Raw genomic sequence first — 24,802 nt, 5'->3', positions numbered from 1 at the left:
TCACCTTACTTAAGAGTAGTCTCCATTGGCAGCCATTTTATTTCAACATAAAGTGTGGCTGTGTGCACTAGTGGATGGATTGGAAAGGCACACAGCTATTCAGTCCAGGTCATTTCTTTGAATAAAATCTGATGAAAGTTTCAAAGTTATACGACCTCAGAGAGATGAATTAATGGAAGATATATCATCAAAAGATCACGGTTTGATATCTTTTATTATAAAATTGTTGAGACAAATTAGTAATTTGGACATATCGGTTCACAGGAGAAAATACCAGCTTATTAATTGATTGAATAACATTCATAAATTTAAAAACACTTCCACAGGAACATTATTCAATATGGTCAGTTATCCATTGCCTGTATGAGCTTACTCTGGTAAACAAATCTGGATCCGTACCACAAGTACCTAAAGTATGCATAGTTAGTGTTCCTACAAGGAGGGATCGACTTCCACTGGTGGTATTTGTGAAGAGCGGACCACCACGATCGCCCTGAAAGGCAACAAAAAACATAGCAGTTGAGGAAAATAAATATTTCCTTTTATGTAGATTTAGCACTTCGCATCACTTATTAGAAATGGTTCTGAATTTACTTTGAAATTAAAACATTTAAATGAAAATTTACTTTGAATGAGTAAATTTTCTATTTCGTAAATGGTTAAGGATTACTTGCTATTCTTTTATAAATACATAAGATGTTTTAAGAGCACTTGTACCCTCATAGGAAGCTTGAGTAATTTTTTTGACATTCATTGGTAGATAATGGTGTCTATTACAACACTGTTTTCACTACCAAGTCAAGTAATTCCTCTTTGGACGACTAGAAGATACAAAACGATGAACCACTGACTGGCCTTGAGTCAGTCTTCCCATTGCCTTGTAACCTTCTCTTATAACCTTGCAACCATCTTCTTATCTCCACAAACAGTGACTGTCCTAAATCGCATGTTAATCTGTAATTTCATATGGGTGTGTGCAAACAAGGATTTAGGGGGGCACAGGGGCGCATGCCTCCCTTAGATGCTTAAAAAATAGACAAGATTTTTAATACGGCATTTTTGCATTCGTTTTTTTGTGCATTACAGAGCCTTAATCATATAATTTCGTATTAATGACTTACATATTAAAATAAAGGGAATATTTTGTGCAGTAATTGTTACATGTTGTTTTAAATCTCAAATGTAAGAATACCGTTTGCCTGTCAGCCCCTTGTGCCCCTCCCCCCAGAAAATAATCATTAATTCTAAGAACGTATCAAAAGAGAATTAAAGGTAAAATTTTATTATATTTTGTCCCAGTTAGACCAGAGATACACCACAGAAGTGAGTGATGTTATTATTTCACCACCTGTGGAAGTCAAATATATGTGGCTGAAGGAGGAGCTGATTAATATAAGCCCTCTCACAGCATCCCAAGAGTAGCAGATGTGACAGCTCCTCGAAAATGAGGAGATAGAAGATCGCAAGTCCTCCTAATTTTTGCATCATATCCGATCCCTCGCCAGCACATTGATCCCAGATTCATTTCTATGGACGCTATGGCTCAATCAGCTGTCCGCTCATGTCCACGCCATCCTAACGGTACAGCAGGACGGAGATTTGAATACCCGCGCTGCCTTGGCTGATAGGGTACAAGACATCACGCTAATGCCTCAGATAGCCAGCACAAATCCCTCTAGTTAAATATTGTTAAATGTTTTTCTTATTAAAGAAATGATTTGTTCTTTCTGAAAAGCTGTTTTTTGGCTATTTATGATGCCCTGTCAATGAAAGTTTATTTTCAACAAAAATAAGTACTCACATTACATGCTCCAACTCCAATTTCACCCCGAGTGCAAATAGTAGCATTTACTACATAGTGAGGCCATATGGCAAGGCAGTCCTCATCGGACATAATTGTCACCGTAGCAACTTGTAGTATAGGGGCAAACTCTCCATCTATTAAAATGAAATCAGTATAATAATAAGGCTATATGTAAAAATTGGTTTTATGTAATTGTTGTCTCTGGAATTAGTTACCATTGGAGCACATTAGATTGTACTTAAATGTTTTTACTACCACTTCCCAAAGACAGAATTTATACTCCAGTAGACTAAAATGACATTGACCATATGAAAAGAGTGCAATGACCTAAATTCTCTGTTAACTATGTGCTCACTTGCAGTGCTTGTCAATATCAATTAAGTGGCCCATTTATGTAGAACGGCAATGTCTGAGGATGGCTTGACAAAAAAATCTGCCAAATTTATCATTCGTAATCTCGCATTATACTCATGTTTTTGACTTAAAAAATACCTACGTATAGAAAGCTGTGTAGGATATAAGTCCACTGCATGTATGTTGAAACATATTAATTTTGAGAAAAAATACTGAAAAGACCCAAAATAACACAGTAATGTTGTAAGACTTTCAGGAAACTCAATCATCTACTATGAAGAAGTTCTAGTAGCATATATATTTACCACTTACGTATATGATTACTACCCCATCCACTAATCCATGCGACATCATTGGCAAATGAATAATCATCAGCTGGAAGGTAGGCTGAAGAAACGTAGTCTTGAAAGAGAAAAAATGTTTATTCAATTTATTTTTTTTAATTTTAACTTTAGCTTATAATAGTTGATAAAAGAATCTCTCAAATAATGTATGCATTGTTAATAGCCACTTTCTCTGATCATATCATGTTACACCTTCATATGGTTGAAGACAGAGGGAGCTATGATACAAGTGATGATAATGCAGGTGATAACAAGGAACTGAAAAATAAATGCCAGCCTTATATGATAAAGTAAGTAAATATGGATAGCTTACATTTTGTTTGCCTTTTATTAAAATTTTAAATGTGGCTCTGTGGTGCCAGTTTGAGATCAGAACGAGATCGTTGCTTGAAATAGGGAGGGAGCGCGCTCCTTCCCCTCCACCAGTGGCGCCGACTCCATGGGGCTTGAGGGGGCCCGAGCCCCCTCAAAAATTCGTTATCCGTGTGAGGAAAAAAAGTTTCAGGCTTTTCGATTTTCCCCGGAGTGTCCAGATTTCGAGATACGAGTTATAAGGATTCTAATGTTGATCATACGGCTCTTCTAAAATGCTTAAAAAACTTAAAACTCACTACTTATAAAATTTCCCGGGGCGAGATCCCCGGTTTCGACCCCCCAATGCTTTTTGTAAGTCGGAGTCCCTGCCCTCCACCTCATCGCGCTTCTGCTGCCCACCCTTTCCTCATGCTGAGCGGTCGAGCACCTCGTCGCACGTGACGTTGATGCTGTTTTAAATACTGTTAATTGTATTGCAGATTGCGCAGTTGCAATTTAATTTAATGATTTACCAATAAAAATGTCTTTCATTTCTATTGAGATAAGGAGAACCAATGCATACCATTTGCGTGCACTGTAGCGTGAAATTATCGCGAGGAAGAGCAAAATCCTCCTCACCGCAATTGAAGCATTTTCGGGTGAAGCACAAGTCGGTATGATATGAGAAAGTGACAAAATTCGGGGGAAACCTAGGGAGAAGGGGAGAGAAAGGGAGAGCTTAAAGGTTATTAAGAGTATGTTTTAGCTTAGGAATTGATAGCCAATTAATAGTAAAGCGAAGGGTATGGGAGACAGGGGTAATACCATACGGCGGGACAATACCGTGCAGCATAATTTTAGATTCGCTGGAGTATGTAGTAAGTGAAAGTACTGCTGCATAGCGGAAGAAAAGTGTAACCGATAAAGACAATCTGGGAGCCTCTGCCTTTACGTACGTGTATGTGATGAAAGTTTTTCTGTTTTGTCAACTTTTCTTAAAATTTTAAAGAGTAACTCGAACTGAGGTAAGAGAAACATGCTATTAGTGACTACATATATTCAAACTAGTGGTTTTGAATAGCTCATATCATGGGCTATTTTTAACACCAAACACAAATCCTATATTGTTCTTATTTTAGGTTAGGGTTGAAAATGCTGCGTCATGTGGTTTTGGGGCAATTCCGTACCCCTTGCATGGGGCAATACCGTGCAAGGCGCAAGGTGTACGGTATTTCCCCGTGTTGAACGATAATGCCTCATATAGTATTATAATTTTTCTGAGCAATTTGAATATTAAAATGCTTATGTGAATTATGAAGGACGTTTGAGTGTGTGAGTTGCCAATCCTCCCAAGTACAGGCAAACCTCGATAGTCGGAACACCTCAATAATCCGAATGACCTTCATCCGTCGTGTCGTCAATTTGTTTGTGCTAATTATGGATTTTCATATTTTGATGCTACAATAAAACATTTAATCGTAACTATAAAAGGATTTTCTTTGATTTTAGTTTTATGTTATCTCACTTTTTTGCAACTAAGATCGGGGGTTGGTATTATTTTAATTTTGATATAAGCTAATATTCTATATTTTACTTATTCTGATGATGGAATAAAACTTTAAATTACATTCTCCATCTTTGTTTTCCCCTCCCACATTATTTGCATTATCGTTCATCATCACCAGCGCCAATACCGCACAGAGCGGTATTGCCGCAACTGGTGTATGGTTTTGCCCCGGTACTCGGGACAGTACCGTACAGCGTAAGGGTTTTGTAAAATAGGTGTACAACTCAAAGCAAGTTAAATTTTCCAAATATGAAGCAAATAATTGGTGGGAATCAAATTTACTTCAAAATAATATGATTGCCACTTGCGCTGATGTTTTCAACTGAAAGATATAAAGTAAAAATGCTTATGTGTACACCATGACCCCACTCTCCCCTGCATGATCAGATTCCATTACACGAAAGTAAAATTTTTGAAGATGATTAAAATTAATCCATCGCTGCAGGACATTTACTTGTCAAAACCAAAAGATATTAGTGACATTTTCTTAGAAGGAAATTCAAACTGAGTGTTTTAAATCAGCCTGAATTGGATAGTTAATTAGGAATAACAGAAAACCAACCTTTTATGACTATATTAGTTTTCCTCATAGCTCTATAGCCTTTATTTGATTTGTACATAATCAATTTTAAAAGTCAGGAGTAAAAGTCTCCGCAAAATTTCAACTTACCATTAAATTCCAGTTGATGAGGCAGCTTCAGCAGGGCAATATCTGCCAGTAGAGTGGTTTTATTAAAATCTTCATGAACATATCTCTCAGTTGCTACCATAACCTGCCGTGAGCTCTCATCTCCATGTCGCTTAATGACACCTGCATAGATTGTGAATGTTTTCGCTCTGAAATATGAAATGTTTCCAAGAAGTGTTTTATGAATACACTTTCAGGTTTTTTTTATTAAAAGTTCTAATGATTTTATCTTTTGAATACTATTTAAATTCAATGTGATGGAGTGAAACCAATCAACATGTTGCAATTACGTGCTTAGTTGATTATTATGACTGCATATATCTATTGAGTACCTATATTAAATATATTATATGTATTGATTTCATTTTAGCTATTATGTCTCTAAATTGGAAATTTCTGTGGATGACATAATGAGAATTAGGATGAGCATGCTTTTTTCGTGACAAGGAAGGAGATTCCAGAAATTTTCCCATGTTTTTTATTCATTAATGATTTCCAATACTTCTGAAATTTTTGAGACAGGCTCTGTGTAAATGATGGATTGACTTCATTTCAGCCATAGGTATCAGTACCCTTTGAAGTGCATCCAAATAGAGGAGGGTTACCTCTCATAGAATAAAAACCTTCTGCTAGAGTCAACTGGCCTCTTATGGTCATAGTCGCCTAAATTGAACTCTTTAAAGCTATATACATAGTGGCACAAAGATACGAAATATAGAAAGGGAAAATACCCATGTTGGGTCTGCCGGAAATCTGTTAATATGCTTAGTACAGTTTTATCAGTTAGTGCTGATATTATCTTCCCACTGCAGTGCTGCTGAGCACCACACAAGCATAAAAAATGGAGCGAAACAAAAGATAGGCTTTGTAAATGTTTTCTTTCATCTTAGGTAGCTATAACAAATTTTTTAGTGCCTGGCTTTAAGATATACAAAACTGAGCATTAATTTAACTATGGTAAACTAAAAGCAAAAATATTAATTTAACTATTGAAATAACAAAAATGTCTGACCTGCCTTGGATTCAACAAATAAATTCCATTTGCTTAACTTCCAAAAAATATCACCACAAACTACCAGTTTAGTTTGGAAATGTAGCCCAAAATAACTATTCCATGGATTCATACCATAAAATTATGCCCCCTACCAGTTTAATTTCGGGCTGTGCCTAACTTTGAAAGAAATCATGCACAGGTATCTGATTGAAAAATTCAAATAAATCAACTCACCCTGGAATATATTTAGCGGATGTTAGTATATACCAAGGATGGATGATGACCCCTCCGATGAACCAGTTAGTATCGACATCTATAGATACCTGGAATGGAATCTCTCCTAGGGAAGCTGAGACACCACCTACAATCTTTGGTTCTGCAGAATGTATGCCTAAAAACAGATAATGTAGATGCATATTAGAGAATTTTGATGGTTGATATTTCCTTCTATTATAATAATACTGTTGACTAATGATTGTAGCATAGATTTCACTTATAAGTCAGTTTTTTTCTACTTTTTACTGCACTTGCAATTCTCAGCTATCGTGCATAAAAACATTTTTTAATAATAACAATAATAACAAAATAATAACAATAACAATAATAGTAGTAGTATTAATAATAATAATTTTTAATGGACACTAAGCAACTTGAGCGTGAAATAGTTTTCAGCATAGAATGCATCAAAATATATCTGGAATGAGTGCAAGAAATGGACAGGGAAAATACACTATTAACCCTTTCCTACCGGAGCACAGAGGTCTGAAATCGGAAAAAGCCGGACAAAAGTCGAAAATGGCTTTTTTGAGATAGAGACTTAAAACTTAGCATAAATACTCATATATGATGGTTGATTATGAACATGTATGCCATTTTACATACATTTGATCCGTTGCTGAGATACAGCAGCTCAAACATGACCAATTTTTCAAAAACGCGCGCGATCTCGTTTCCGTCTCGAAAGTAGAGCTTCGAGGGAACCAACGCATTGCAACAGAGGCTATGCATTTGCCGTAGGTCGATCAAGCGTTGGTATTGTTCGGTAATTTCTGATTTCCTTCATGTTTTGTTGACATTAAGCTATCATTACGTCGTAATGTATATATTTTATCCATTAATATTGTGTATGAGGATTTTTAAGTTGCTTTTCATTGCTACAATGCGTCACTGTACTGTGACGTAGGTAATACAGAAACCACGTTGCGAAGTGATAGGCATTGTAGGGTGTATTCAGTTTTCTCTGGATAAATTTTTAGTATCAAGCTTTGATAACTTCGTAAGTAATGTATTTTATGCATTTGTATAATAGTGTGAGGTTCGCGGCGCGCCGCCTACAATTGGAAAACATTTTCCGAGGTACGAGTATCATGAGAATATTTTAAACCTCTTTTACACAGATCTTTTTTGAGGGGGGGTTACCCTGGTATTTTCGTCCCTCAGAAATGGGACGCAGCTAAACGGGGCCCGTCCCTTACCCCGGCCACTGGACTACACCCTCTAACCCTATCATAGCACGAATCCACGGTCAACTTATTACCTTACCAGTGTTTTTTTTCAACCAAACATTGAATTTTATTTTCAATAATTTACTCTGCTAAAAGAATTTATTTCAGCAATGTGGATTTCTAGCGTTAATAACAACAAAGTTAGTGAATAAAAGGTAATGAGGCTATATTTCCGGAAGTCCATTATTTTTAACTCTAAAATTTCGTTTAAAAATTGCTTACGCACAGAAAAAAACAAAGAATTCATTAAAAAAATGTAGTATGCAACAACATATATGATTGAAAAAATTAATAACAACATCACTACTTCGCAACGGATTCCTGCAGTGAGGGTGATCATAAATGAGTGGGAAGGTCGGGCTTAATTTCCGAGGAGTGGCCCTAAGCTGGGTCTCGGGCCTGAATTCATCTGAAAATGGGATAATTTCCTATTTTTTATTACCTAAATCGGAATATTATTACGTATTTCACGCTTTTAGAATTTTAAATGATGATATCTATTTTTCTCGATTAAATGAAGAGTGAAAATTTTCAAGCGCGCGAAAACGCGATGGCAAAGTATTAATGCTGGGAAAACCCCGTGTGACGTCATTCTGGCTCTTGCTCCCGCAAGTAAGGTGACCTTGGGGCGAGGTTTTGAGCGCTGATACGACGCAGGATGCTTGCAGGTAGCAGAGTACCCTGCTAGCTGGTAGCGCTTGGCTTAAATAAGGATTATTAATACCCTATCAAACGAAGAAAACTTTCATACCTTAGGCAGTTTTAATAGGTGATTATTAAGAGATGTTTACCTGAGCTCTGTGCCTCATGCATGCATTGGTAATCTCAGACCATGTAAAACTCCTATCTACTCGTATAGAAACTTGCTCCCTGTGACGTCACGTGGAGTGGCATCGCATGGGCACCAATCTGGCCTTTTAAAATGCGGTTTAAGTCGACCATTGCCATTCAAACTGGAATTTCTAAAACCAAATAATTTGTGTATTATGAATACACTAATGGTGGGTAATGAATCGCAATCAATGTCTTTCGTTTTCTTTGATGAAGGAAACTACCCTATTGCTACCTCAGCGGCCACTTCCCTTTCCTCGCGTCGGTCAGAGCTGACGTCCTGTCTTTTACGTTGAAAAATCCACGACAGCTATACCCGACGTCAAGTGTTCTTCGTTTGAAAATGCCCGTCAGCTCCATCCGACGTCCGGAGCGAAAGGTTTAATATAAGACAAAGAAAAATACATTATTTATACAACTATTCAGATACAGATTATACATAATATAATAACACAAAATATTAGACAGTGCCAAAGGATATCTTAATGTTATCACTTTCAAAAATAGTGATTTCAAGAGTAGAAAGCTTTTTGACTAAGCTAGAGGATATATCTGAATAAAATTAAGACACACTTACATCCTCAGCCTCTTCAGGTTATCCATTAAAGAGACAAATTTTTTAAATACTAAAGAAAAACTTTTTTCTAAAGTGAAATTTACAGGGTGATGCATCAAGGGAATCCTCATTCCTGGAATAATGTGTGTGAAAATTTGACCTTTTCACAAGTTGGCTGATATTTTCTCTTACATTGCACAGTCACTTAGAGAGGCTCGCTGAGATCCCTTGATTATAGCAAGATTACAGTTTTATGTGTAAAAACATTGCATTTATAAACGTTAAATGATTACGGTTTTTACTATGAAAACATTTCTTGCAGTGGCTGATCTAAGTTTGGAACAAGGAAGGAAAACCAGGGGGCTCTGTGACCTTTCAACAGGAGGAGTACTCCTACGGCCTCCCCCAAAATTTCAAAATTTGTTGTGTATATTTCAATCCTAATATGAGCCCTTCCGAAAGACTAGGTAAATAATCATGAAATGCTCTTATGATTTGCTTTTTTACATGATTGGGGATGGGGGATTCAACAAAAAATGCCTTGTCTTTTCACTGCACTTTTATGGTTTACTCTTGGAAAAAAGGTCCTTTGATTTTATGCTATTAGAACGTTTTTTTATGCCCTAAACCAGTGGCCAGAAGTTTTTCGTCCAAACTCAATACTGCGGGTATTGTGGTCTACATAACTTGCAATATTTTCAAAGCCAATAATGATCAATTTATGGGTACTTTACGATGATATAAAAAATTGGTTTCCATCACTCACCATTTTCTTTCAATGCAGAAGCGTCTTCTAATCCAACAGGATGAAGGTTCTTTATTTCAAAGGTCTGTAAAAAGATGGGAAATTTTATTAAAGTTGCTAATTGAAATGGTAATGAAGATCTTCATTCGAATTTTAGGTCATATATATATTTATTCATTTATTTTTTAAATAATATTCTTGGGAAGTTTTACAAAGCATTGAATGTTTTTCTTATGAAGATTTGTCTACATGAATTTAAACACATCTTCTGAGTGCCGCTTCGAGGAGCTGTGGTACTGGTTTAGCGCAGTCATTTTCCAAATTATTTATGTACCATCGTGCCCGGCATTAATAATGGGGCGAAAACCTTGAAAATATCAGAGACTAGCTCTCAAGTACTGTATATATAGGAAGGGACCGACAGCTGAGGTAATTTGCACCATGACGGAAGGTTAGGCAAGGAAGGGTGGAGAGTAACACGGTGTCGGCATTAGCCTGCTCGAAACGAATGGCGCCCAGCAGGGTAATTCCACTAATCGTATGCCCTATTGGAAATATCAGATCGAAATTGGTCCGTTCAATTGAAAATTATTCAATTGAAAAAAGTTTCAAATATACAAATTCATCCAATATGGTAAATTTATAAGGTTAATTATTTATAATTTATGCTTGAAATCTAAATTTCACGAATTCCGAATTCCAAATAAATAAAATACGTAAACAGAAATTACGGTTGAAATCTTTTTTGAAGCAGTGTCATAAAACCTTTAATTGTAATTCCACATCTTCCATCACCTCTGACAATCTTGAATAGTTACAGAAAAGCTATACAATTTTGCCATAATTATCAGCTGAACAACTATACAATTTTTTATCTGCTCCAAGAATATTGAATAGTCATCTAAAAGGGGAAATCTTTGCCATATTGACAGAACCACAACACTAGAACAACAACTTTCACCAGTTCCATCAAGCTTGAATAGTTATCGAAAAGCACAAGTTAAGCCGTGATTAGAGCGAGAACAACTACATCAACAAATACCTCACATGTCTTTATTTAAGAAAGACTTCTTTATATTACTAAAGAATATAATTCTGGTAGTGCATTAAGCCAACATAACACGCGTGTTTCACAACAGAAACATGTCACTCATGTTATTACAAGAACACGGGAATTTCACTTCACACAAACAAACTAGCATGATACACACTTCTCCGACAATGGTTTTAGTTTCTTGTCGGCGACGTAACGCATTTAGGCATAATTTTGTTAAATAAATATGCTGAAATGTTAAATAAAAATATTAGTAATCGATGAAAAAACTGAAGAACTAGCGATAAATCAGTGAATGAACACACTAAAACACAACAATCACATGAAGGCTTTCACTCTAGGTATCACCGAAGAGAAACACAAATGATCTAACTCAGCATTTCGGGGATTTAGCACAGGTCAAATCATAATTATATTAATAAATGTTTTCTCCGACAGCAAAAACTTAACGCAATTCAGTCAACCACGTGTACGTAAATATTTAATACGGTATCGGCGTTGTTGTCGTTAGCTATCTTCCCTAGGCAGGTGCCTGGACTATGCCCACTATCTTTTTATAGGAGAAGTAAATATTTAACGTACATAAAAGTCGTGGTAGTTAATTAATCAATCTCAATGTTTTTAAAAATGTATCCCGTACTTGGTTAACCATAAATAAAAGTTCTCTTTTCAAGCTGTCCTCATCAAAGCTAATTCCTTTACCACTCCAAACTATTCTTCAATGTTTTTTCCTCCAGAATGAGTGATAAGAGGCATTATAATAGAGCCTTCGGTTAGATTTGCATGTCGTTAGTGCTCAAACCAGCTCTCGTAACATTCGGCATCAACTTCGTCATGCCCATCCATTGAGTTCTTCTTGCATAGAAATGCCATTTGATTATATTCAGGTATTGATTACATTGACCCTCAGAGTAAGGATGGGGGAGAGTGCGCTTTGGCTACTGCGCATGTAGTCAAGATCCCGCATATACAGCATATGCATCCCACACTTCCCACAATTCTTCCCACAAGGGATTCCCGCACTACTTCCCACGATCACGTGGTAACCATGTTGACTACAAGAATCTGCTACTGCGCAGCCTGAAAGCGCCCTCTACCCCAATCCTTACTCTGAGCATTGACCCAATTACTGTATCCTAGGCAATCATTTTATTTATAAAATATGGTAAATTTATAAGGTCCACTATTTATAAATTTATGCATAAAATCTAAATTTCACGAATCCCGAATTCTTAATAAATAAAATATGTTAACAGAAATCACGGTTAAAATCTTTTTTGAAGCAGTGTCATAACCCTTAAATGTACTTCCATATCTTCCATCACCTCTGACAATCTTGAATAGCTTTATTAGAGTTTATTATTTAGAATCTTAGAATTTATTTAGAATCTTGTTGACTATGATGTGTTACGTTTCCATGTGCTAGTCGCCATTAAAGTTATATGAAAGTTATTGTTCTTCTACCTAGGCAGGTGCCTGGAACATGCCCACTATCTTTTTTGAATACGATCACAAGAAGCACAGACGATGCTTCTTGTATGAGCTCTTTCTCCGTCCGTGCATATATAATTGCAAATCGTCTTTCTCGGGAAGTGAGGGCTGAATGCCCACTACTATGGTCTGTAAAAAAAGCGAGACATCCGAGTTTGAGGAGCTCTATCGTCTAAACGAAGGAATCAATTTAAATGCAACAAAAAGCAAACGATAGAAAATCCATTTATACGTTGAATTATTTACTTTAAAAATGTTTTCATCCCATATTATTTCCTTTACTAAATTTTTCTGAAAAAGTACCCGTTTTTTGCGCGTAAAATCAAGTTGCCTTACTTTGAGCGATTGGTGTTCCCGTAGTTTTCGTTCCAATAACTTGGAATTTTGTTGCAAGAAAGCTAGATTTATCATTAGAATTTTTCAGAAAACAATTTTTTTATGCCACAAAAATTGATGGATATGTTGTAAACAATGTAAATCTGCTAACTTCGAAACCAGTTCGCCAGAAATGGGTTCCCGCTGAGTGATTTGGCTGAGCTTATAGCCGGATGAGCTGAGCCGTGCGTATAGAACAAGCAGAAGTTAGAGCATGTTAGTGCCTATTATACGCACCTTGGGTTACAGATTCTGTTCCTATATGGATCGTTTCGCCGCGTCTGCGGCGAAGGCACATTGACGCGCAACATTCAAAATGTGAGAGGAATGATAGGAATTTATTGTGCGAAATATCCTATTTTTTAAGCACTTTCGACTTTTTTATGACTTATTATTTTGATAATAAAGGTATCATATAATAATATAAGCATTTTATTTTCCCAAAAAATTCCTCACCAGTGCCCACTGATTGCAATCCAGATCGTCATGCAGTACGATTTAGAATTACTTTCCTTGAACTTAGGTAGTTAGTTAGTTAGGTACCTTAGGTAGTTAGTGACCAATCATTTGAGGAAGCCACGCATAGCTATGCGTGGTTTCCTCAAATGCAATATCCTCAACTACTATAGTCAAAATGACATTAATTTCTGGTGCTGGCAGGCTGCCATTTTAAAAATGAATGCTTGTTTTACAAACTTGTTTTTATTCTCAAATCCGCATCGTGCTCGGTTCAATGTGACCAGCAGTGGCGCCGACTCCAAGGGGCCTGAAGGGGTGCCCGATCCCCCTCAAAAATTCGTTAAGGGGTGAGGAAAAAAGTGTCAGACTTGTCGATTTTCCCTGGAGTGTCCAGTTATCAAGAGTCGATTTTTTAGGGTTCTAATGTTGATCATATGACTATATTTTTTATAACTCGGCATCCCTGGTGGCCAGTATATAGCAAGGTATTGTACCGAGGCTGCGAACGCATACTTCCTTTGGGTATTGTGAAATGAGAAACTTATATAAGATTAAGGGCGCAAAAGAGAGGACAAAGATCAAAATATTATAATAAAAAAGGATTATTATAATAAAAAATATTATAATAAAATATTATAATAAAAAAGGATTATTGGAACATCCCCAACTAATATCCACCGTCAGAAAATATGCTCGCACTCCAACCCTACCGTACAAAGTAACAACGTTATGTGAGTTAGAGTAAGTAATATTTTCATTCCAGTTTCCAGTGATATTCATTTTCTAAAAAATTTTCGTTTTAAAGGACAAGGTTAGTCAAGAATACAATTATGGGCTTGTTTCCTTAGGCATCGGAAGAACTGATAACACTGTAACTCAAAATCGTAAATTGCACTGTTTATTTTGAATTATTAAAAAAATGCTCACTTAAATTTATATTAATGCTTTCTTTCACTTTTTTAAGGGAAGAATTCGTCCTCTGGGGCAACTTGAACACGTCGCTGCCGGGGCCCTTAGGTACCTAATCCCTTTGTCGGTGTATCTATAACTTCCGAGGTTGCTTGAATAGGCCCTTAGATAAATTCTTTATCCGTGTATCTAACTTCCGAGATAAATGACAGATAATCGCATAGGAGCGGTCCAATGAACGCCACTGTAAAGGGTGGTCGGTCTCTCCTTTCGCACGGATCCCCTAAAGTTCTGCACACACGGTGATATTTCTGGCAACGTAGACGGCGTGAAATATTGTGCAGAATCTTGCGGGATGGCTTGGCGGCAGCCGATAGCGGACTGCCTGCAGGCTATGTGTACACACGAAGCCAACCCCTGTGCCGTACTCTACCCCGTGTCAGTGGTGCCAGTCGTGGAAACAGTAGAGCCCGAGTGACTGCAGCTATTCCAAAATGGCCGATATTCGATACGTTCAGGACGTGTTGGGAGTCATTGCTGTTGTCGAAGCAGTGAGAGTGGTTAGGAAAGAAAGAGAAAGAAATATTAGGTGGAGGAGTAGGAGGAGGTGGACGAGGACGTGGATACAGCGGAGAGATGAGGCTGGAAATGAGATACAAATATAATAATAATAATAATAATAATATCGTTTATTTTCGTAGGCACTGGGGCCCATAAGAAAATATAAGTACATCTTTCTACATTTCACATTGAGATAGATAAATAAAATAAAAAGTAAATAAATATATATACATATACAGTCAAATTTGAACAGTGCATATCGCCTAGTACATGAAAGAAACAATACAATATTTTCGACAAAAAAAAAATAATAAATAATCGCACTTCGATATAACACACTAATTACAAAATTAAAGGTGACAAACAAAAGAAATATGAACAAGAGATATGAACATAAGAAAGTGAATATAAACAAGAAATATGAACATAAGAAAGTGAATATAAACAAGAAATATGAGCATAAGAAAGTGAATATAAACAAGAAATATGAACATAAGAAAGTGAATATAAACAAGAAATATGAACATAAGAAAGTGAATATAAACAAAAGAAATTTAACTTGGGGATAAGGAGGCATTCTTCAGAAACCCATATGTGCTGTGTTTGAACCTATTGACATTTGTACTGCTTCTTATTTGGGCTGGGAGAGAGTTCCATATTTGTGAGGCGGTTACTATGAATGATTTGTTCATATGTAGCGTGTGATGTTTTGGAATATGGAGGTCAATGTTATGATTTCGGGTAGGTATATCATGAACCTCAGATTTTCTAATGAATTTCTCATACAAGTATGGCGGATAACCGGTCGTTAAGATACTGAAGGCTAGAGTTATTATGTGAAGGGTGCGACGCTCTTTATACTTAAGCCAGTTGAGGTGAATGTAATAGTTACTGATATGGTCCCATTTTTTTAAATCGTAAATAAACCTTACAGCTGAATTCATGGCCAATTGGAGTTTATTATTGTTTGCGTCGTCTTGGTTAGTGAATAAGGCTGCGCAATAATCCAAGTGAGGGAAGACTAGTGTTTTAACTAATGAAATTCGTATGTCGGGTGTAAGTATTTCTCTGGCTCTGACAAGTTGATGTAGTGATCCCAAAATTTTACGCCTCGCATAGTTTGTTTGAGGCTTCCAACTAAGGGTTCGATCGAATATGACTCCAAGGTTTTTTACTGTTTCCTCATAAGGTATATTGTGGCTACCGAGTCTTATTTTAGGTAGATTTTCATGGTCTAATTGGGAAAAGAAATAATTGCTCCCTATAATTATTGCTGTTGTTTTCTTGTCATTGAGAACCAAATGATTAGCCTGCGCCCAACTGTTAATTCTCTCGATGTCCTCATTGATAAGTGCGATTGAATTAATAATATTGGACGGCGATGAATGACGATAAATTTGAAAATCGTCGGCGTAAAGGTGGTAGTCACAATGCATGAGGACATCAGGGAGGTCGTTTATAAAGAGAGAAAAAAGAAGTGGGCTAAGAACTGAGCCTTGTACCATCCCCACGGGATTAGGGATCCAGTTTGACTGTAGGTTACTACTGACCACCACTGCTTGAGTGCGACCGCTGAGGTAAGATCTAAGCCAGTCAACAGCACTCTTTGAGAAATTTAGGGTACTCAGCTTGCGGAGGAGCAATTCATGGCAAACGGAGTCGAAAGCCTTGGTGAAATCGAATAATACTAAGATCGTCACCTGGCGTTTGTCCATTGCCTCACGAATGTCCTCGGTAATTTTTAAGAGTGCAGTTTGAGTGCTATGTCGACCACGGAAGCCAGACTGCAAGGGGTTTAGTAAGTTAGCAGTGGATGTATATGAGCTTAATTGCTGAAATACAATCCGCTCAAATATCTTGGCAAAAACACATAAAATTCCTATCGGTCTGAAGTCATCAGGTGTAGAGGGCTGGGGGCATTTAGCAATTGGGTGTATAAGGGAGTGCTTCCAGGTCGCAGGATAGTGTGCTGTTTGAAGTGAGGCATCTATTATATTTAGGAGCGAGGGCAAAATGACAGGTAGAGCCTTCTTAATGCAAGAAATGGGAATTTTATCATGTCCTTTGGCATTGGAGGTGATTTTTTTGCACGCGCTAAAAACTGAGGACGATGAGACATGTGAGAAGAAGAACTGATTATGATTCGCTGGAGGTGGGATATGAGGTTCGAGAGAGATTTGCGGTTCACTTTTGACAAAGTGATTATTGAGAACATCTGGATGGATATTTAAGATATTGCTATTGGTTTTAGGAGGTAAAATTCCAAGATTACGAATGGATTTCCACATAGATTTAGGATCACCCTTTTTTCCTAGAGTGCGTTTGAAATAATTTTTTTTTGCATTGCGTATCATACTCTTCACTTGGTTACGTATGGTTTTGTATCTAGTGAGAGTAGCCGGAACTTTATATCGCCGGAACATTGCTCGAGTAATATTTCTTTCCTTTATCTTCAGTTTAATTTCTGGTGTGAGCCATGGTGTCGGGGGATGGGTGACACGTACACTTCGGATTGGAGCATGCGAGTCCAGTGTGTTGAGTAGGAGGGAGTTTAGCTCGTTAACTTTGTCGTCCACAGAAATCAGTCTACTGATGGAAAACCAGTTAATCTGGCATAGATCGGTGATGAACTTTTCCTCGTCAAAATTTTTGAAGTCTCTGAAGGTTACAATTTTTGGCGTAAATGATGGAATTAACATTTTGTAGGTAACAAAGACTTGGTCGTGGCATGAGAGTGGCGGATCCGGTGTTTGACCAGAGGACGTAATTTTATTAAGGTCATCAACACAGATAATATCTAGGAGAGAGCTGCAGCTCTTCGTATGACAGGTTGGCATAGTTGGCACAATATTCAAACCACACACTTGTAATAGGTTAAGGAAGGCATCTTTATCAGCTGTTTCTTTTAAAAGATTGATGTTGAAGTCACCCATGACAACTCGATTTACATAACTAGGAACAGTATTAACAAGAAAACTTTCGAGTTCGGGCAACCCATTTGTCTTTGGTGGTCTGTATACAACAGTCGCTAATAATTTTGAAAATGGACCGCTAATTTCAAGAGAGATATACTCCAGTTGATTATCAATTACATTAGCAGATCGACCCAAATCTTTGACTTTTAATGATGAGTGTACATATATGCCGACCCCTCCTCCTCGTTTTCCTTCACGATCATTTCGGTATAGTACAAACCCAGGTAAGGAAACCATTACAGAGTCAATTGATTCGTTTAACCACGTTTCACTCACACCGATTACATGAAAAGTGTTTGTACAATAGTAATGTCTGAAATCATCGATGTGAGCAATCAATGACTGGGCGTTGACATGAGAAATTCTCATTTCCTCATGCGAGGTGGATGTTACTGGTAATTGTACTGGTACCCTTATTTGAGTATCTATAAAAAATGATCAAGATCTTCCTCTTTACAAATAACTTTTGCGGGGGATCCCGTCTCTTTCCTTGCCAGAATATTCCCACCCCTAACCCAGGCAAACTTGATTTTTCCAGCTTTCTTCAAATCTCTCGTCAACGCAAACAGCTTTTTGTTGACCATTGTGAGTGACTCATCTACGTATATTGGGCTGGAGGAGTCCATGCCAAGGTCTCGGGTATTGAGATCCCTGCGTGTTCGTCGCTTGTTTATTAACTCATCTCTAATAAGTTGTCTTGTGAAACGAACAACAATAGGAGGGATTCTGGTGAGACCTTCCGGATTGTGAGAGGGGCGCGGTCTGAAAACTTGGTCGATATCTTCAGGTTTCATTTGGACACCTAATACCGATCCTAGCTTTAGGATTGTACCGGTTAAACTGTCACCGGTGTTAACCGGGACGCCACGAATTTCAAGAACGTTTCTTTTACAGTCTTGTTCGTTTTTGTTAATTTTAACTTCAAGGTCACATATTTTCTTTTGAAGACGTCTATTCTCGGCTTCCACTGATTCTAGTTTATTACACATCACTGATAGTTCCTTCTGAAGCGACTCTAGGCGCTTCGACTGGTCGCTTAAGGAGGCACTGTTAGCACTCACCAGATTAATTAATTCCTCTTGCTTGCCCTGCAGAGCGTTCATGCGATCGAGGACTTCTTGCAGCATCGTGCGCACAAGTTGACTATCGGAAGAGGTGCCCTCAGAAGACTCAGGTCTCGGTGCAGCTACCACAGGATGACCCGGCGTTTTGGCACGACACGCGTCGCAGAACCATTGTCGGCACTTCTCACTAAGTAACTTGAAGTCATCATCGGATATTGAGAGACAAACCGGATGATAGAAGTCACCACATTTGCCGCAAGTGAGCGATTTTTGGTCTCGCTTAATGGGTTTCACGCAAGCACTACAGTTAGGCATTTCGCAAGAGCTTTCACGAGCAAGAGAGACAGACAGCGATCCGCACTGCTCGAAGGCTGGACTGCGACTAAATATGCTGCAGGCGCGCAGCGAGGGGGGAGGGGGTTGGGGATGGCTTGTCGGAAGGTGAAATTACCAACCTAGGTAGAATTGACAGGAACGTTGGTGATCGCTCATCTTATGAGAGTCAAGAAATACGAGATTTATTCAGGGATTATTTAATGGGAATGGATCTGTTCCTTGGCAGTGGGATGCCATAGAAAAAAAAATCAATTATTGACCATTTAAAGGAGGAGCCAGGAGGAGGGGGAGTGAAGGCCCTCTACAAAGGGATGGGGAGATGGGCCTTAGCCCCGGGTAAAACGGGATATAAGAAAGGTAGTTGAGTTTTGGAGCTTAAAGCGAGGGTGTCGTGATTTCTCTCTACCCGTCTCCAAAGCGAACGGCCGCTACAGCTACCAATTTTACGGAGCAAGTAGCGCCACCGTGCTCGTTCCCGCCAAATTATATGGACTCGCAGAAAAATTTTAGGAAAGTGACGGCAGTGGTCATTTCGAAATCATTAACGTTACATTCCGTATTCAACATTACCTCATTTTTATGTTTATGGTGATACTTATAAAAATGAGATATTAATATTCGGAAAATATTTCCTCTTAGGTATGGAAGTAAAAATAAATCGTGAGATTTTCACTGCGGGTATATTCTTTGGGAATATCGGTATTATTACTGAGTGATATCAGTTATATAGTATAGGGAGACCTCGTAAATACCTGTGCATGACCCAAGATGATGAGGACCACCACAATCAAAAAGGCTTTCATGCCGGACTGCAGTGTTGTCGACGTTGCAAACGAATGGTAGAATGCAACTCGGTAAATAGTGGGGGTTTTTATAGGAAACACTCAAAGATATAATAATTCGAACGATCTATAAAAATGGGTTTTACTATATCTTTCTCCGAGGAAGTCTATGTAAAGTAAAGTGTCTACTCTGTAAAGTTTATGTCTATCATAATGAGATAAGATTTCAATACCTCTTTAACCTACTTGTCTTAAAGAAGGAGGAAATGCAGAGTAAATTTATCATCGGATAAGCATTTGACCAATCAGCACTTGACGTAATGTGATGTGGAGGAGTCTCGATCTGATCGGGAAGTAAGATTGAATGGAGATTGATAATAGAATAAAGTAAAAGCACTTTGTACTTTCCACACAATTTTAATATTTTGCAACCGGTTTCGACGTGTTCCACGTCATTTTCAAGCTAGACTGCCATCTCCAAACAAGCCAGGTTCATTTTATACTGCAAGTGGGGTGTGGGAGGGGAAGTAGGTGATGTGGATATTGAGGTAGGGTGAAGGTTGGTGGTTTGAGTGGAGAAGGTCACGTCCTAATGGGATCTGGGTGTGGAATTGGGAGGTATTGATGGATGGGGTTGGTTAACGCTGAGGAGGGGTGACGGGTCGGCACAACGTCACTAAGCAATTTCTTACCACATAGTTTTTGAATATGACACAATTTCGAAATTTTCTAAAATGTCCAGTTTTTTGTCGCAAGTGTGTAAAATACAAGGATCAAAATCAGCCTCGTGTAACATATTTCACATAGATGTTTGGCAAAAACAGATTTATTGTCACATTTTAAAAACGAATTAAAATGTTCACGGGCCCTATTCTTTTTTTGGCGGCCAGTGTGGTCAACATAAAAGGTGTCACAGTCAGGATTGTTACATCGAAGAAGGTAGACACCACTTTTCTGTATATTCTTCACCTACTCTTTGGCATTAAAAACCGCTTTACCAAGGGTCATATTTGTATAAAACACACTTTAAAATTGTTCCTGGCTAAGTTACGGGCCAGTTTATGTTAAAAACGTTGCCTGAACAGTACCTTCCTCCATCTGACTTTGTCACTGGGCGTCTGTAAGTTAGGCGATGTGATAGAAATGGCTTTTCCCGGTCAAGTAGTAGGTATATCTATAAGGGAAGCGTTGTACCCATGTAGTTAATTGAACGATCTACGGCCGTTTAACAGTTGAAAGATAATAAATTTCCCAAGGCCTTACTCTTTGCTGGGCAAAAAATGTGGGTGTGGGAATTTGGAAGGATGACTAAATAAAACGACAAAAATATAAAACTAGGCAAATCACGCTCACAGTCACGCACCACGCGGATTTGCTCTAAGGAACAAATTTCCACGTAGGTCACAATCACACACACACTCAGGTTTGCAAATTTTCAGCTTAGTGATCCACTCACACCAAAGAAATAGACAAAAATATAGAACTAGGAAAATCACGCCCACACTCACGCACCTTGCGGATTTGTTCTAAGGAACAAATGTCCGCGCGGGACACACGCACTCACACACACACACAGGTTTGTGAAGCTCTCGCTTACGACAGTGACCGTCAAACACTCGGGAGTTAGGGATGGGTAGAAGGGTTGTTTAACACATTCCGTGCTGACCGTTTTTTGAAGAAAATGCCCTGTGGCTGACTTTTTGGCAAAAATTTGTATTTTTTTATTATTATTTTAACGACGTTATCTTATGATTTGTGATGCCTGGTACATGTTTTCACACTTTTTTCCAAAAATAACCCTTCATTTGTTAAAAATTTGAAATTAAAATTTTCTAAGTATCCTGTCAAACTTGTGATACCTTCCCGCAACACACCTACATGTTTCCCATAATTCTTTGCTCTTTGTCAGTACTGTAGCGGAAACCCGTTCAGACTTTATCATTTTCTGGGAAAAACTAATGGAAATAATAATGCAGCTGATATTCATTTTTTAATCTGGAAATGATACATTTAAATAAGATTTAAAATGTTTTATTGCACGAAAGTAAATATTGTGAGTACTACCAATATTTCCTGCAAAAGTGTTGTTCCCTGTGATGGAAAATGCAACTGAACGATATTTTATCCTCTGGAAAAGATTTTGTAATGATATACATTGGTTTATAAATGAAAAGGAAAAATTGTATAAACGAAGAATTATTGCAATGAAACATATTGTTTTACAAATCTGAAATTGACTGGCATACGAAGAATAATTTTTCATTTACTAATTACTATGCATCAAATAATATACTTTTTAAAAAGAAACATTTAAATAGAAAACATAAAAGGTATGCATTAAAAAATATATTGCCCGCTGGGTAAATAATTTTCTGCATAACAAATTCTTGTGATACTTCTGGAAACACTCAAGATACAATCGAGGCTCAGCAAGGTAGGTGGGGCTATAATATGATGTGTCCTGGTGGAAATTCTTCTTGAAGCACTGCCTACATCTCTTCTGTTTTCGTCTTTTCTGTCTATCGTGTTTTTCATATAATCGGGGAAATGCCCTGATAAGCCCTTGGTTTCGGTATGAGGTGGGCTAGGATGACGGTCTCTTCAAAGGAGTCGAAGGTCAAGGAAGCACAGATATTGCCATAGGAGATACTATAATTTGAATTCGAAATTCGATGGGAGGAATTTTCCAAAAAATTTCTTTTTATAAAAAATAACGGTTCAGTAACAGTAACTTCAGTAGGTGGATTCCCAATTTCTGGTATCATTTGATGAATTTCCTTTCAATGGGAATGTAAGACATCATTTAATCCCAATGATGGATGCCACAATTGTAATTGCTGTATTCAACCACCGCCTGCAGCTTTCTTGGTGAGTGCCCTCGTCTTTTCATGGATTCAATCGTTTTTTTTGCATTGAATTCTCGCTGATCATTCACACTTCCCTGTTATCCTTCCACCACAGGGTACAGATTTCATCCTCAGAAAAGGCCTCCACCACCTCACCTTTCTTTAATTCCTGGCGGAGCACCACAAGAGGAATACCTTTCTTGCCTCTCCTCAGTGTCCCCGTCACGTTAGTTTTCCCACTTGGATGGAATCTAGAACTGGCTACATTGTTATAAAAGTTATCTATATTAAAGAATTGGCCGCAGCCAAATGATCCTCCGTCATTTGTTTACCATCTTCTCCTAATGCCCTTTTCCAGACACTTCTGAGTTGGAAGATGCTTGGTATTCGAGGACTTGAAGTCCTATATTCCAGTCCTATTCACTATATCCCAGCCTAACTCTCCATGGAACCGTAGACTCTTCCAAACCTAGGTCACGTTAGGGGGTCACTACTTTGTCCATTGTTTCCTTGAATGCATCTATAACGGGGCAAATTTTGAATAATCAGTCGGTCAGAGGAGTGTTAGAGTCAGAGAGCATAGATGGTTCTTGTTGATTTGAAGGGCTTGGAGAGTTGACATGAATTTATCACGCTACTTCTCACTCCTGAGGCAATGCGAGGATGAGCTTTTCAATAATCGGAGAAACGGGAGATTTTGATAATTCTTGTATGAAAAATAAGGCCAAAAAGTGGGGAAATTCTCCTATACTTAAAAAATTCCATCTAGTAATTTTCCTTCAGGACACGCTTTGCCCATTTTATATCCGCGGACCCGATCAGTTTCTTCGAGTTCAGCAGCATGAGACTGGGTCGTGTATTTCGGAAAGATATTTTTAACACACTGACGGGGGCTCGACGGAGAGTTATTGATCCGGACAAAATTTGTTATGGAGTGGAATCGACCCTTATTAGCATAACTAGAAAGGTCAAGCTTCTTATTAAAAAACAAGAAAATTCGTGGCAACATGAGTTTTTCATTCTTAATGCTTCCCCAGTTCAGGTATTTTTAGGTGCTGATTTCATGCGTAAGACAGGAATACTGAATTATGTATCTTTGTACCTAAGTTTTTAGTTATACGAGCGAACATTGCTTCTTCAACCAATGAATATTGGCATAGTAATCGGGGAAGATTAGACTACCCGATTCGAGTTTCAATTTTTTGTGGTTTTCTAATGTTCTATTTTGTATTTACGGGAGAAGTAAAAAAACTTGACATGTTGTTTTTTTTAGCTAGAAATCAATACATAGTGGTGGACATGATTTATTTCCATTCCCATGTAGTTATACAAAACCAATGTCATTGCCAATTCTGAAACGTGCAAGTCTGGAGACAGAAAGCTAGCTTAAACAAGACTTGCTATAGCTTATGACGCAAAAATTTTCCCAGATCTGTCTTGTCAAATCTTAAATTTGGATTTACATCACAATTCTGCTGCAAGTTCGCTGTTACATAATTGTACGTCCAAAACTGATACAAGCTTGCCTCAAGAGTCAACATGTTATACATGTTGCCAACTTGTTAAGGCAAGAATTTTAGTAAGCAATTCAACTTGTTTAAAGGTTTAGTGGAATATGTACTTATGGTTTCCCTAAAGTATAAAGGTGCCTTTATATGAACAAAAATGAACTCCTTCTGCGTAGGCTACTCACCTTTCCATATTTTTGCTAAAAATTTAAGATGGCTTCTGCCTTCCTCTCAGATGAGAGAATAAAATAGTCATCCCATGCATTCACTCTTTATCACCTGCCGATTTAGGGAATTGGTATTTCCTGACAGTAGCGCAACATTTTATTAAAATAATAAAATAAGTAATTTCATTCTATTGCTTATTCTATTCAAAAGTAAGATATGTATTTCACTCTCAACATAAATATGCATATATCATGCGAAGTACTGTTAACCAAATGTTAGCCTACAAAAATACTTGTTTTTAAAAAGTTTTCTTCAAATTTGCATGATACACTTACCGGCCAAGGATAAAGAAATATGATATAGCATTTATGCTTTGCTGATCATTACTTTGGATATGACAATATGGGTATGGGAAGATCCTTGAATGTTGAAGGGAAAGAGGATTGCATCTTCGAATTTCTCTGGTGGCACTTAGAATACCCGGCAAGTATACAGGGTCCAGAAAGTGGTATTTTTCTGAATAGCTGGGCCTTTGTCATCCCCTCCCTTAAATATGTAACATAGCATAAGTAGTTATAGGTGCTTGTACAAT

At 37.7% G+C, this 24,802-nt stretch overlaps 1 protein-coding gene across 1 annotated transcript; it reads right to left on the bottom strand.

Moving 5' to 3' along the window:
* Positions 1-202: 202 nt before the first annotated feature.
* On the bottom strand, positions 203-19,732 carry LOC124174065 (brachyurin-like). The gene is made up of 7 exons (XM_046553200.1): positions 19,659-19,732; positions 9,704-9,767; positions 6,280-6,436; positions 5,034-5,200; positions 2,471-2,560; positions 1,802-1,938; positions 203-493 (listed from the first exon to the last, which is right to left on the bottom strand). The coding sequence occupies exons 1-7, from the start codon at positions 19,707-19,709 to the stop codon at positions 332-334; spliced, it is 828 nt and encodes a 275-aa protein (XP_046409156.1). The 5' UTR covers positions 19,710-19,732; the 3' UTR covers positions 203-331.
* Positions 19,733-24,802: the final 5,070 nt, after the last annotated feature.

Source organism: Ischnura elegans, chromosome 2 (assembly GCF_921293095.1).
Source record: "Ischnura elegans chromosome 2, ioIscEleg1.1, whole genome shotgun sequence".
In the NCBI taxonomy this organism is placed as follows: Eukaryota; Metazoa; Arthropoda; class Insecta; order Odonata; family Coenagrionidae; genus Ischnura; species Ischnura elegans.
The sequence above is the reverse complement of the archived record's forward strand: the minus strand, read 5'-3'. Positions and strand labels throughout refer to the sequence as shown.

Excerpts from the sequence above, each read along its gene's own strand:
- LOC124174065 (XM_046553200.1), bottom strand. The coding sequence starts at position 19,709 with ATGAAAGCCTTTTTGATTGTGGTGGTCCTCATCATCTTGGGTCATGCA. Across the intron at positions 9,768-19,658 it reads TCATCTTGGGTCATGCACAG|ACCTTTGAAATAAAGAACCT; the intron begins GTATTTACGAGG and ends ATCTTTTTACAG. Across the intron at positions 5,201-6,279 it reads TCCGCTAAATATATTCCAGG|AGCGAAAACATTCACAATCT; the intron begins GTGAGTTGATTT and ends TTCATATTTCAG.